The sequence below is a fragment of the Syzygium oleosum genome, unplaced genomic scaffold (assembly GCF_021117445.2).
Source record: "Syzygium oleosum isolate NSW1041296 unplaced genomic scaffold, Sole_v2.1 Sole_v2.16, whole genome shotgun sequence".
NCBI classification, from domain to species: Eukaryota; Viridiplantae; Streptophyta; class Magnoliopsida; order Myrtales; family Myrtaceae; genus Syzygium; species Syzygium oleosum.
Genome location: NW_026607500.1, coordinates 7,613,776 through 7,627,977, shown reverse-complemented (window position 1 = coordinate 7,627,977; position 14,202 = coordinate 7,613,776). Strand labels below are relative to the sequence as shown.

The window sequence follows — 14,202 nt, the reverse complement described above, 5'->3', positions numbered from 1 at the left end:
CGGCAATGGAGGAAGCGGAACGGCTCGCCGCGGCGGTGGCGGAGGAGGTCTGGACCTGAGGAAGATGGACTCTCTGGAGCTCCAGTAGGAAATTGATGAATCAGCAACGAAGAAGAAGCATAATCTGTCGTCATCACTCACTCAGACCACAATCCAATCTCACAAACCTCAACACCCCTTTCCTCTCCGTCTCCATCTCCATCCTCCAACCTCCCCTCTTCCCGCCTTGCACCTTCCGCTCTCCCCTCCAGATCTACCACCCCCTCAGCCCCGCCGCTCTTTCCCCAGCGAGATCTGACCCCACGCGCCACCATAGCAACTGTCGGGACCATGGTCGTCTCCGGGAGGCCGATGAAGCGCATGAAGAGGCGAGTGACGGCCAACCTCTTGGACTTCCTTACCTTGCCCTCCTCGTCCATCGGCGGGGTAGGGGGTCTCTTCAGGGTAGGGAGTCACGGCCGCCGCCGCCGTCGGTGTTCGCCAGACGACGTGCAATTGCTGTTCCGGGTGGGGGACGGGGGCCCTGAATCGTCGCTGACGGTGGTGTGCATTGACGTGTGGAGGAGGAAATTTCCAGAGTTTTGGGTTTTGGGAGTGGTGAGAGCGTCGAGCATGGGTTTTTAACTTTTTCTGGTTCGGTTCGGTTAATAAACCGAACCGAACTGAAATAATCCGAACCGATAAAAAAAGGATGGTTATTTATCATTACCCGAACCGAAACCGAAACCGAACCAAAATACACGAAATTTTCGGTTCGGTTCGGTTCGGTTCGTATCTCGATTCGGTTTTTCGGTTCGGTTCTGACACCCCTACCGGTGGCTACCCCACCACAAGAAGACCTCACTCGGGGGCCTAACTGGCGCTCGCCCTCGCCGGCCACTGGCAAAAAGAAAAGGGAAAGCAAAAAAAGAAAGGATAAAAATAAAAAAATATATAAAAATATCTATGTCTGCGTCGACTGTGCCACGTAAGATAACCAGTGTCCATGTTAGCAATTTCTGGCCTAAATTAGCCGGATGGACTAAATTTGTACTAATATGAAAGATTTATGACTAAATTGGTTCAGTACTAAATTGATTCAATTGAAAAGACCAAATCTTAGTTGGCTTCCGCATATATAACTTCATAGTTATTTTACTAACAAGTTTTTTTGAAAATAGAGACATATAAATACCCTCACAATTAACTTATATGCCCACATGATTCGAGTTTTTTTTTTTTTTTCGAGATCAAGTCGCCTTCTTTCATTAATAGATTATAATCATGTCGAGTCGATTTCGAGCATCTCAAATTTCCTACTCGAATTGAACTCGAGCATAAATACCTTTATATGCTCGAGTCAAGCTTTGAGTATCGAATAGCAGATCGAGTCGAACCAAGCTCAAGAGCACCGTATCGACCAGACTCGACTCGAATACACCCAAAGAGACAAAATGCCATATTCCCCTATTATTTATACCAAATTGTCGGGTGAGCGAGCGTCCGGCGGCGGGCACCGATGCTTGGGTGCAGGAACCATTTTTCCTCGGATGCTCAGTCCAATCCACATCGACGTGGAGCACTCTCATATGCGGACTCGTACTTTGAGAACCACACGAGCCCAACGATCACGCGAAGACGCTCGGCTCGTAAACGACTAGAATCCAAACCAAAACAACATAACTTCCCCCCGTCATTCTTAATTAATAGTTAATTACAATGGTTATGTCGGAGCTGCTCAGTATTAGGGAACGTTCATCGCACCCTCGTTTCGTTCATGCACCACGGAACAATCTCGTTTATTATAACAGGAGAGAGAGAGAGAGAGAGAGCAAGCAGTTCTTGGTATGTGGGAAAACCAGCTTGGAGATCTATGAAACCACCCATTAGAAGTGAAGAAGCCAGTATCATGTGAATGAGATTGAGTGGAGATTAGTGCAAGGGCATGAAGGGAATTCCCACGCTCTTGTAACTCGACCATGTAAATAACTTGTCGACCCATTTAGTGTTTTTTTTTTTGGTCGAAATCGACCCATATAGTTTATTAAGCAAATATTTAGTAAATTTTTAAGTAATAATGCTCTATAAGTGTAAGTATATAAAAAAAGTTATCAAAGTTTCAACTTTGGTCCCTCGACTTTTGCTTAATTACCAAACTGCCCAAAAATGGGAGTTGAGAGAAAGAAAGTGAAAAAAACCCACGCGGGATTAACGCACAAAACCGCTTCCCCACTTGCCCACGAACATCCCACGGTTTTCTTCATCACTCGCACCGCTCTGCTCTACTGCTCTCGCCGCCCCCACGATCGCGTCCTTATCCGGTCCACCCTATAAATAAAACCCACCAACCTCATCCCTCTTCTCCATCTTCTCCCTCATCGCCATTCACTGTCTTCACTGTCTTCACAGTCTTGCGCAGACCACACCAAGACTCCAAGTCCATCGCTCTCTCTGTCGAAATGTTGTTCGATCACAAGCTCAGATCATCCTCCTCCCCGTGCCTCCTCTTCTGCTGCTTCCACGGCGGGCATGCCACCGCCTACCACGAGGCCGCCACCTCGGACTGCGGCGACGGCCACCGCCGCAAGGCGGCTCGGTTACCCTGCTCGTGGCTCCGCTCCACGGCTGAGGAGCTCCCGCTGCCAGAGATCCGGCACAAGTGCCGAAGCCTCATCGCTCAGATCGGGAGGTGCCGGAGGCAGGGCCACGTCGCGGCCTCGGAGTTTGGGTATGACCCCATGAGCTACGCGCTCAACTTTGAGGACGATCGGAGCCGGGAGTCGGATGAGGAGTTCCCAGCGAGGAACTTCTCGGCGAGGCTGCCGGTGTCTCCGGATCGGCTGCCGATGGCGAAGATGCCGAGGGAAGTCGCAGCGTGCAGTTGAAGTCTTTTTCTCTAAAGATCCTTTTGATTTTTTGATCGACAAGTTGGGCTATCAAGAGTCCTTGGAGGGATCCATGCCTGTGCATATTGTAGATTTCGAGATCTCAAATTCATGGAAAATTTGTTCGGAAGTTGAGATTGTGACAATAGAAAAATGTAATATTCTGGTCATTCACAAATGAAGAGTACTCGTGACTTTACGGGATCAATTAAGAAAAATATACAAAATTTTCTAAATATATCTATATTTTTAACATCTTCTCAAATTCAAGGTGATTTGAAAATGGTTAATTTGAGTTTGAAGAAAAGATCTAGAAAACGCCTAGGTGGATATGTTTTGGTGAGAATATTAGCTGTTCAACGGATGAACAATGCCATGAAAATTATGATATCGAATGAAATGACAGTCTATTTCAACATATTTAGTTCGTTCATTGAAAACATTAATATGTGCTATTTGAATAGCGCTTCGGTTGTCGTAATAAATGACTGTTTTATTATGTTAACACACTCATGTCTTCTAGTAGTGCTAGCGTAACCATGGTAATTTTGGGGATCACTAGCCCAGTCTACATCAGGATAAGCCATCAACTCAAATGTAGACTAAGCAGAAAAGTAAAGGCCATGAAGTAACGTACTCTTGATGTAGCAAAAAATTCGAAAGATTGCAGTAAAATGAGTCATACAAGGCGTAGTCATGCACTTACCAACAATATGGATAGTAGAGGCTATACCAAATTGAGTAACAGTGAGATATATAAGATTGTCAATTAATTGTCAATAGAGTGTAGGATTCGAAAGAGGAGCCCTATCTTTGGCATCAAATTTGGCATTTGTCTCAACATGAGTTGTAATGACTTTGTTGTCAGTGAGTCTGGCTCAAGAGATAAGATCAGTGGCATACTTAGCTTGTGAAAGATAATAACCAAAGGAATCTGAATGAACCTCCAAGCCTAAAAGCTTAGTCGCCCAAGATCTATCATTTTAAATTGTTGATTGAGATATTGCTTAAGTTTTGAAATGCCAATATGATCATCACCTGTAATATACATGTCGTCCACATACAAGAGCAGTATAATATACCCACGATATGTGCGTCGAACAAAAAAACCATGGTCATAGGGACTAGATTTAAAGCCAAGAAATTCCATGATGGAGCTAAATTTGGAATATCATGCACGAGAAGCCCGTTTCAAGTCAAATAATGCTTTGGATAATCTACACACTTTGTTGAAAGAATGAGTTTATCCCGGAGGGGGCACCATGTAAACTTCCTCAGTAAGATCACCATTTAGGAATGCATTTTTAACATACATCTGAAAATAGAGACCATCATTTAACTGTAGCAACAACAAGAAGACTACAGATAGAAGTAAGGTGCACAATAAGGGCAAAAGTCTCTTCATAATGTACTATGTAGTCCTGAGTAAAGCCTTTCGCCACTAACCGAGCTTTGTAACAATCTACAGTACCATCTACCTTTGTTTTGATCTTATACACTCATCTACAACCTACAGTGCACTTACCGGGAGGCAAATCAACCAAATCCTATATATGAGATTTGTCTAAGGCCTACAACTCATTTGCCATTGCTTGCTGCCAATAGGATGAGTACTGGCTTCTTTATATGCGCGAGGTTCATAAAGGAAAGCAATTTTCATTACAAAGTCGAATAAAAGGTTGACTTATTCTAATGGAATGACGGACAAAGGATAATGGAATGTCAGCCGGTGGAGAATCCGCAGATAGAGCAAACATGTCAAAAGTGGCTGAGGTGGTACCGTCAGTAGAACCTACATCAAGATTAGAAGAAGATGGAGGCAGTTCTAGAGAAGAGGATTCACAGGTGGATGGTAGGTGTGAGAACTCTTGAGAATAAATCCACTGAAGTGTTAGTGAAAAAAACAACATGAGGTGATGACAGGAAGGGATGAATAGAGGAAAGTCTCTTATGTTTCCCAAAGGTAACATGACAAGACACCTGAAGACTATTAGATATATGATCCCAACATCTATAATCTTTGTGCTTAATGCAATACCCATGGAAGAAACATAAACGGGCACAAGGCTCTAACTTCGTGCGTTCATGTTGGACAAGATGTACAAAACAAGCACTATAAAAGACTCGAAGAAGATTATAATTGAGGACACTACCATATTGGCGCTCATAAGGAGATATGTTATCTATTACAGGTGATGGTATACGGTTGATGGTGTATACAACAGTATGACAAGTCTCTCCCCAAAACTGTTTCAGACAAGAAGCAAAGACTAGAAGAGTGCATGTAATATCTAAAATATGTCTGTGTACATTGTGCTCGAAAATTTTGCAGGGAAGTTCCTCAACAAGAATGATGAACAATATTTCATTTTGGGAGAGAATTCTAAGAAATTTAGTGTCTCTAAAGCATTGCATTATCAATACGAAAGATTTTGATATATTGAGAAAATTGTGTTTTTATCATGACAATAAAATCACGGTAGATACGAGTATAGTCGGATCGATTTTTCATAAGATAAAGCTATGTATAGATTACAAAATAGCGAGAGCCTCCCATAGTGGGAGTTGGAGATGGTTCCCAAATATCAAAGTGGATAAGATTAAAATGAGCATGGGAGACAGACTCACTGAAATCAATTGGCAATGCATGATATTTTCCCAATTGACAAGGCGGTCAATCAAATTGTTTATTTTCAACGGGACCCAAATGATCACTTGAAATCAAGGATCATAGTCTATAAGAAGAAATATGACCTAATTAAGAATGACAAGTTTCAAATGACATGGTGGCAGTACAACTAGCGAAGGAGCTGGGAATATTCAGGGAAATAAGATCAAATAGGCATCGCACTATGCGATATATCCCAATAGTCTCTCCTGTCCATGGATCTTGCACATGATAACCATAAGAAGAGAAGTAAATATCGAAGCCAAGTTCACACATTTGTTTTACTGATATCAAATTTAGAGACAGTTTGGGAATCATATATGTGTTAGGCAATGATAATGTGGATGTTGAGATGTTTCTTGTGTGTCTGACTCTCTTTGTAAATTATTAGCTTTGTGAATAATAGGGACATGTGAAGTGAATGATTTGGACCGAAACAAATTGGAATATAAAGTCCTATGACTGCAGCAATGGAGTAAAAAAACTACGAATCAGAAGTACTTGAAGTGACAGACACAACTAAATGAACAGAGGAGCTAGAGGTACCAAATTCTCGAAGAATGGAATGAAGACCCTCTAATGAAAAAGTGATAGACAATCCATCAAGTGAAGTTTTTACGGTAGCGGCAGTGATAGATGAATTTGCATGTGGACCTTGATTTCGGGGTTTGATTAACCATCCCTGTAAGTTGCTTAGGTTGTATTTGATGGCAATTGGAGATCGCAATTTCATATTTATCCATAATATGCACTTCACCGTAGATTGGACAAAAGATGTGAAGAAGCCAGAACCTGGAAAGCCAATATGGAACAAATAAGGCCAAAAAGGCACGCAGAACGTTCAAGTACCTGGGGAATCGGTCTGAGATGGCCAAGAACTAGTTTAAAAGTGCTTGAACCGGTTAGACTAGCTCCTCGGAACCGGTCATCAGTCAACGACCAATGGTGACCTGGCAGGATGACGTAAGAAATGACATAACCGTGACGTCAGCAAATCTCTCCGGAGCTCTGGTCACATGCGTTGCACATGGGCGTGTCCGTCTCATGCGTAGTAGATATGAGCGGCGCGTGAAGGCCCATGCGGTGTCTGTTGGCGGAGGAGTTTGGCCGGTTGGACTCCTTGGGAGACTAGGAACCTAGTGGTGGTGATTAGGGGTGTCAAAAAAACCCAAGCCAATCCGGCCCGACCCGAAATTTTAAGGTATTTTGGAGTCAGGTCTTATTTTCTATTTTCTATGGGTATGGATTTTAGATGTGGGTATTTATTAGGATAGGGCTGGGCCGGGCCGGGCTTTTTTGACCCGGTACCAAATATAACCCTAGCCCCCCCTCTCTCCCTCTTCGCTCTCTTCTCTCTCTCTGCGCCGAGACCCACCTCCCTGGCGAGCTCCATCTCCCCATCGATCCTTTCCGCCAGAGCGACGGCTGTCACGGTGATGGACCCGTCCCCGTCGATGTCGTACACCGAGAACGCGTCCCTCAGGTTCTCCATCGCCTCGTCCGGGTTGACCCCCTTGGTGTTTAGCGCTCCACGAACTCCCCGAAGTCGATGAACCTGTCCCCGTCGGAGTCCACCCCACGGATCATCTTGGCCAGCTCCCCCTCCGTCTCCGGGTGGCCAAGGGAGCCCATGATGGACCCTAGCTCCGACACTGAGATCTTGTCGTCCCCGTTGGCGTCGAACTTCCTGAACACTTGCTCCAGCTCCTCGATCTAGGACCGGGACCCCATTGACGAGGACCGCAACCCCAGCGGGGTGGCCAATGCGGACCCCCTTGCCATCGCCATGGTGGGTTTCTTCTGACGGAAGAGGGATCGGAGACCCATGATCGGAAACCTACCGATTCGAACATGGTGATCGTGGAACGGAAATGCAGGCTATCGGGAAGGGCAAGCAACGCGGTTCGTGATGATTGGTTTCTTTGGGGAGATGAGAAAACGGAATCCCGATGGGGTGGGATTGATCTGTGTTCGTTGTGATTTTGGGGGGGAGATCTTGCGGTTTTTGATACGTAAATGCAAAAAGAGAGAAACAAAGGAGGAGGAGGAGGTACAGAACAAGCTGCAGAGAACAAACCCTAAACCCGACTCGGACCGACCCGACCCGACCTTATTCTTGGAGAATATGCTGAACATGGTCTTGGGTCGGGTCGGGTCAAGCGAGACTCTATATATTTCGGGTCAGGTTGGGTATCGTGAAAGCCCGACCCGACCCGACCCATTGTGGTGATGTATTGTAAAAATAGTGACCAAAATGCGTTGGAAAATCATTTACAGGCGACGGGCTTCAGTGGGTCCAAGACATGGCAGTGCGTGTGGCCGATATTATCGTTCTTTTGCTATGAAAGTTTAGAATTTGATTCTTCTTAGGGCAATGAGTTCGGTGGTGGTCTCTGTTTTCCAAAATAAGTTGCGAAAGATTCTCGAATGGCAACTGAAGTTGCGGGCTTGGTGGAGAAACGGAGGCGACACGGCCTGTACGGCTGGTGCAGTGATAACTACGTGAAGCGACGTGGCTTATACGGTTGATGTCATGACACCACGGTAGAGAAATGCGGCCTATGTGTGTTGTTAGAAACGGACTCGATGGTTGCGCTCCTCATATTATAATAGCTTTGATACCAAGTTGAGAATTGTGATAATGGAAAAATGTGATGACAATTGAAAAGTACACGAGTCTATTTATAGGCTTTAGAAGATGACTATCTAACGTAGCAAAATATCAATTAGAATCAATCAAGAGTAATACACAAAATCTCCTAAATATATCTATATCTCTAACATTCGATATGTCACCATCGTCTCCATTTTGCTTTCGCTTTCTGTCTTGAGTGTTCTGCATTTGAGCATTTTTGTTGATCAGTGTCGTGTCAATGAAATGCGAACCGACAAGAATTAAATTTTGTCTTTGGATGAATGAATTTTCTTTATGAATAACGTGGATGCAACCTCATTCGAGTCAAGCTCGGATATCTCAATTTTCTAGTCGAATTGAACTCGAGCACAAATTTTAATACTCGATTAAGCTCTAGTCGACTTTTAAATGTTGTGTATACGAATCGAGTCGAACCGAGCATGAGGGCATCATAGCGACCGGACTCGACTCGAATACACCCCCAAGAGACAAATTGCCACATTTCTCCTATTATTTATTCCAAATTGTCGGGTGAGCAAGGGTCCGGCGGCGGGCACCGATGGTTGGGTGCATGAACCATATCCTCGGACACTCACTCCAATCCCCATTGACGTGGAGCGCTCTCATATGCGGACTCGCACTTCGAGAACCGCACGAGCCCAACAATCATGCGAGACACTCGGCTCGTAAATGACTACAATCCAAACCAAACAACATGACTCCCCCATCATTCTTAATTAATAGTTATTACAATGATTATGTCGTAGCTACTGAGTATTAGGGAACATTCATCGTACGCTCCTTCCGTCCATGCACCATGGGACAATCTCGTTTATTATAACTGGAGAGAGAGAGAGCAAGCAATTCTAGGTACGTGGGAAAACCAGCTTGGAGATCTATGAAACCCCCGTTAGAAGTGAAGCGCTATTGTCACGTGAATGAGCTAGATTAAGTGGAGATCAGCGCAAGGGCATCTAGGGAATTCCCACGCTCTTGGAACTCTACAATGTAAAATAGCTTGTCGACCCATAATGTTTATTAAGCCAATATTTAGCAACTTCTAAGTGTTAATGCTCTATAAATATGAGTATATAATTTAGTTAATCGTGCGGGATATGAAAAGATGTTTCCATGGCAAGATCTACCTCAGTTAGACTTGGAACAAATTTACGAAGGCGGTAGTACGAAAAAATTGATTCGATATTACTAACTTTAATTGTCGGAGTAACCCGGGTTGAACCCCAGATTGAACAATTTATCTCTGTGCGTGTGCAGGTTGGTTTATGTAACATGGTTTCTCAAGCTTGGGGTCAACTTGCCCGTGAGCACATATATTTAAGAGATGCATGAACACACCAACATGGTATTGATTTAGATGGCAAGAGAGTTTGTATATTTTCTTGTGATCTTTGATTCAAGTCTTATTGAGAGAATGGTGCTAGGCTGAAATGGGGGAGTTTGCCCTTAGTATGGCTTGAGGAGGTGGACTAGTTGAGGTGCGCGAAAGTTAGCCCAAAAACCATCAAAGTCCACTTGAAGAAAAATGATGCATTAACACAACCCTAAGCTAGCTTTAGGCTGGACAGGTAAAAAAGGGTGAAAAGGAATTGTGCTGTACTGTGGGAGGCGATAGAGGAATTCGGACAATTGCATATTCTATTTCGATATCATGTGAAAAAGCGAATGTCCCAATCTCCTCTCTTCTGCCGTCCTGCCTCGAAGTTACGCTTGTCTGCCCGATGATATACAAAATCCTATGCCGATTGATGAAGATACGATCTACAGTTCAAATGCCATCAAGTGATGACGGTATCCCGTATTCCCCCTTTTGATTTTCTTTCTAGAATTTAATCATGTCCATAAAATTCCCAGCATTCTAAAATTTCAAATTAAATTAACTTTCCGCATCGTAGCTGCTTCAAGAAACTGAGATCAGCAGTCAAGACTTCCAAGCCACGATTTCGTTCTTGGCCTTTCCCCGCTGTAATTTATATCGTCATATGATAACCCATAACTATAATTATATAAATTCAGCTTTGGTAAACAAGGAAAAGGAAAAAGCAGCAGCTATCGGGTCCCTCGACTTTTGCTTAATTGCCAAACTGCCCCAAAAATGGAAGGTGAGAAAGACAAAAAGTGGAAGAACCCACGCGGGATTAACGCACAAAACCGCTTCCCCACTTGCCCACGAACGTCCCGCGGTTTTCTCCATCACTCGCAATGCCTCTGCTCCGCTGCTCGCGCCGCCGCACGCCGCCGTCCTTATCCGGTCCGACCTATAAATAACCCTCCAACTGCATCCCTCTTCTCCATCTTCTTCCTCCTCACCATTCACTCTCTTCACTCTCTTTGTAGTCTTGCATAGACCGGACCAGAGCAAGACTCCGAGTCCATCGTGCACTCTCTCACCCACAAAATGTTGTTCCATCGCAAGCTCAGATCATCCTCCCCTTGCCTCCTCTTCTGCTGCTTCCACGACAGCAACGCCGCCGCTGCCGCCTGCCATGAGGCTGCCGCCTCCTTGGACTGCAACGACGGCAACCACTGCAAGGTGGCTCGATCACCCTGCTCGTGGCTGCTTTCGACGGCTCAGGAGCTCCTGCTGCCGGAGATCCGGTACAAGTGCCGGAGAATCATCACGCGGATTGGGAGGTGCAGGAGGCAGGGCGACGTCGCAGCCTTGGAGTTTGGGTACGATCCAATGAGCTACGCGCTCAACTTCGAGGACGATAGGAGCTGGGAGTCGGACGAGGAGTTCCCGGCGACGAACTTTTCGGCGAGGCTGCCGGTGTCCCCGGATTGGCTGCTGCCGGCGAAGTTGCCGAGGGAAGTCGCAGCGTGCAGTTAGAAGTCTTTTTCTCTCAAGATCCTCTTGATTTTGATCCACAAGTTGGGCTACCAACAGTCCTTGGAGGGATCCACGGTGCCTGTACATATTGTAGATTTCGTGATCTCAAATTCATGGAATATATGCTTGGAAGTTGAGAATTCTGATAATAGAAAAATGTAATTTTCTGGTCATTCATTAACAAAGAGTACACGAGACTTTACAGGATCAATTAAAAGAAATACAATATATATTCTAACATCCTAGGTCTACTTAACTCATGATCCGATTTTAGCAAGAGCTCGATTTTCTACTTTTATAATAGAGCGAGCGACAGTGGTTTGATTCCTACTACAACATGAGAGAAGTGAGATGCCCAAAAAGAAATAGTAACTCATAGTGGAGCGACAATTTTGAGGGTTACCAATCTAGTTAGCATAAGAATAAATCGTCAACTCTAAGGTATACTAAGCAGAAAAGTGAAGGCCATCAAATAGAGTCGTACAAGGCAGAGTCATGTACTGACTAACAATATGGATAGCATAGGCTATACCAAGTACAAGGCAGAGTCATGTACTGACTAACAATATGGATAGCATAGGCTATACCAAATTGAGTAACAGTCAGATATAGAAGACTACTGACTAGTTGTTGATAGAGTGTAGAATTCCAAAGAGAAGCATCAAATTTGGCATTTGTCTTAAGAGGAGTTGTAATGATCTTATTATTTGTGTGTTCGGCTCGAGAGATAAGATTGGTGGCATACTTGGCTTGGGAAATATCATAACCAAAGAATCTGAATGAACCTCTAAGCGTAAAAGCTTAGTCGCCCAAGATCTATTATTTCAAATTGTTGACTGAAATATTGCTTGAGTTTTGAAATGACAATTATAATCAATCAAGAGAAATACACAAAATCTCCTAAATATATTTATATCTCCAACATTCATATGTCATCATCGTCTCTATTTTGCTTTCGCTTTTTGTCGGGAGTGTTTCGCGTTCAAGCATTTTTACTAATCAGTATTGCGTGATTTAAATCCGAACCGATAAGAAGTAAATTTTGTCTTGGATGAATGCACTTACTTTATGGATAAAGTGAATGCAACTTTATTTGAGTTGAGCTCGAGTATCGTGATTTTTCTGGTCAAATCTAACTTGAGCATAAATTTTAATACTCGATTAAGCTCGAGTCGACTTTTAAATGTCGCATATATGGATCGAGTCGAACCGACCTCAAGGCCACCGTATCGACCGGACTCAACTCGAAGACACTCCTAGAGACAAATACCATATTTCCCCAATTATTTATACCAAATTGTTGGGTGAGCAAGCGTCCGGTGGCAGGCACCGATGGTTGGGTGCATGGACCATTTCCTCAGACACTCAATCTGATCCACACCAACGTGGAGCGCTCTCGTATGCGGACTCGCACTTCGAGAACCACACTAACCAAACGTTCATGCGAGTCGCTTTGGCTCGTAAATGACTAGAATCCAAGCCAAACGACATGACTCCCCCATCATTCTTAATTATTAGTTAATTACAATGATTATGTCGCGGCTACTGAGTAATGAGGAACATTCATCGTACCCTCGTTTCGTTCGTGTACCATGGGACAATCTCGTTTATTATAACGAGAGAGAGAGAGAGAGAGAGAGAGAGAGAGAGAGAGAGAGAGAGAGAGAGAGAGAGAGAGAGAGAGAGAGAGAGAGAGAGAGAGAGAGAGAGAGAGCAGGCAATTCTAGGTACGTGGGAAAGCTAGCTTGCAGATCTATGAAACCACCATTGGAAGTGGAGCTAGTGTCACGTGAATGAGATTAAGTGGAGATTAGTGCAAGGGCATCTGGGGAATGAAATTATTCATTCTTACTAACTTTAATTATCGGAGTAACCCAGGTTGAACCCCTGATTCGCAATTTATCTATGCATGCATATTGATTAATGTAACACGGTTTCTGAAGCTTGGGATCAATTTGCGCTTCAACACATGTTTAAGAGATTCATCAACACACCCACAAAGATTGGTTTAACTGGTCTACACATCACCTATTCGCTCAAAAGAAGCTACATTAACAGGACTCGAAGCTAGTATTGGGCGGGACATTGAAAGAAATGAAAAGTGACAGTAACGTGGCAGGTGATAGTGGGATTCGAATCTTCGAATATCTGATTCAATATCACGTGAAAAATCAAATGTCCCGATCAATTCCCTCTCTTCTGTCGCCTTGCCTCCAAGTTATACTTATTTAGGTTGCGTTTGTTTAACGGAAAACTTAATGATAAAGGAAAATGTTTTCCAGAAAATCATTTTCCATGAATACGTTTAGTTTTCCTTTATTTAGTGATCCATAATGAAAATCGTTTTCTAATGTTTGGATTTCATTAGAAAATGATTTAAATCTCATGACTTCATTTTAGGAAAAAAAAATGATTTTTTAATATTTTTTATTTTAAAAAAAATCGAATTTTTAATTATTTTTTATTTCTCTTTTTATTTTTTATTTTATTTTTTTGAAAAAATTGAAATTTTTTTTATTTTTTTATTTTCTTTTTTCTTTTCTTTCCTTTTCTTTTTCCTTTTCCCTCAACTGCGACCAGCTGGCGATGGCCACGGGTGAGCTCAAGGCTTGCCTGACAATGGCCATAGGCGAGCTCGAGCTCGTTTGCCTCGATCGAGCCAGGGCTCGCCTGGATCTGGCTAGTCACAAGCTTGCCGGCCTCGGCCGAGCCTGGGCTCGCCGACCTCGGCGAAGCTCGAGCTCGCTTGGATCGATCGAGCCTCGAGCTTGAGGTTCACCGCCAAAGGCTGCCGCGAGCTTGCCGACTGTCGCCGTGGCCGGCGACCGGCATAAGGAAGAAGAAAAAGGAAGAAAAGAAAAAAAAGAAAAGAAAAGGAAAGAAAGAAAATAATTCGATTTTTTTAAAACTAATATAAAATGATTTTTAAAAATAAATAAATAAATAAAAATTCGTTTTTTTAATTAAATATTTTTATAAAAACAATCGTTTCATTAAGGATCCGAGCCTGAGCGCTGATGACCTGCGCACAGCCTTTGTGGATTCGGGTCGGAGGGTCGGGACTAGAGCTTGAGTATTGGTGGCCTAAGCATGGCCTTTATGGACCCGAGTTTGCGTGTTGAAGCATCGAGTACGGGAACTAGGGGTTCGGGTTCAACCTTGATGGACCCGGGCATAGGTGCCGGGG

The 14,202-nt window shown here is 43.8% G+C and overlaps 1 protein-coding gene and 1 pseudogene across 1 annotated transcript; one reads left to right on the top strand and one right to left on the bottom strand.

Annotated features, from left to right (window-relative positions):
• The first annotated feature begins 2,303 nt into the window (after nucleotides 1–2,303).
• LOC115686203 (uncharacterized) lies at nucleotides 2,304–2,898 on the top strand. Its single transcript, XM_030611424.2, has one exon. The coding sequence runs from the start codon at nucleotides 2,439–2,441 to the stop codon at nucleotides 2,862–2,864; it is 426 nt and encodes a 141-aa protein (XP_030467284.1). The 5' UTR covers nucleotides 2,304–2,438; the 3' UTR covers nucleotides 2,865–2,898.
• Nucleotides 2,899–4,107: 1,209 nt separating this feature from the next.
• On the bottom strand, nucleotides 4,108–7,477 carry LOC115686202 (probable calcium-binding protein CML25; annotated as a pseudogene).
• Between the last annotated feature and the right edge of the window lie 6,725 nt (nucleotides 7,478–14,202).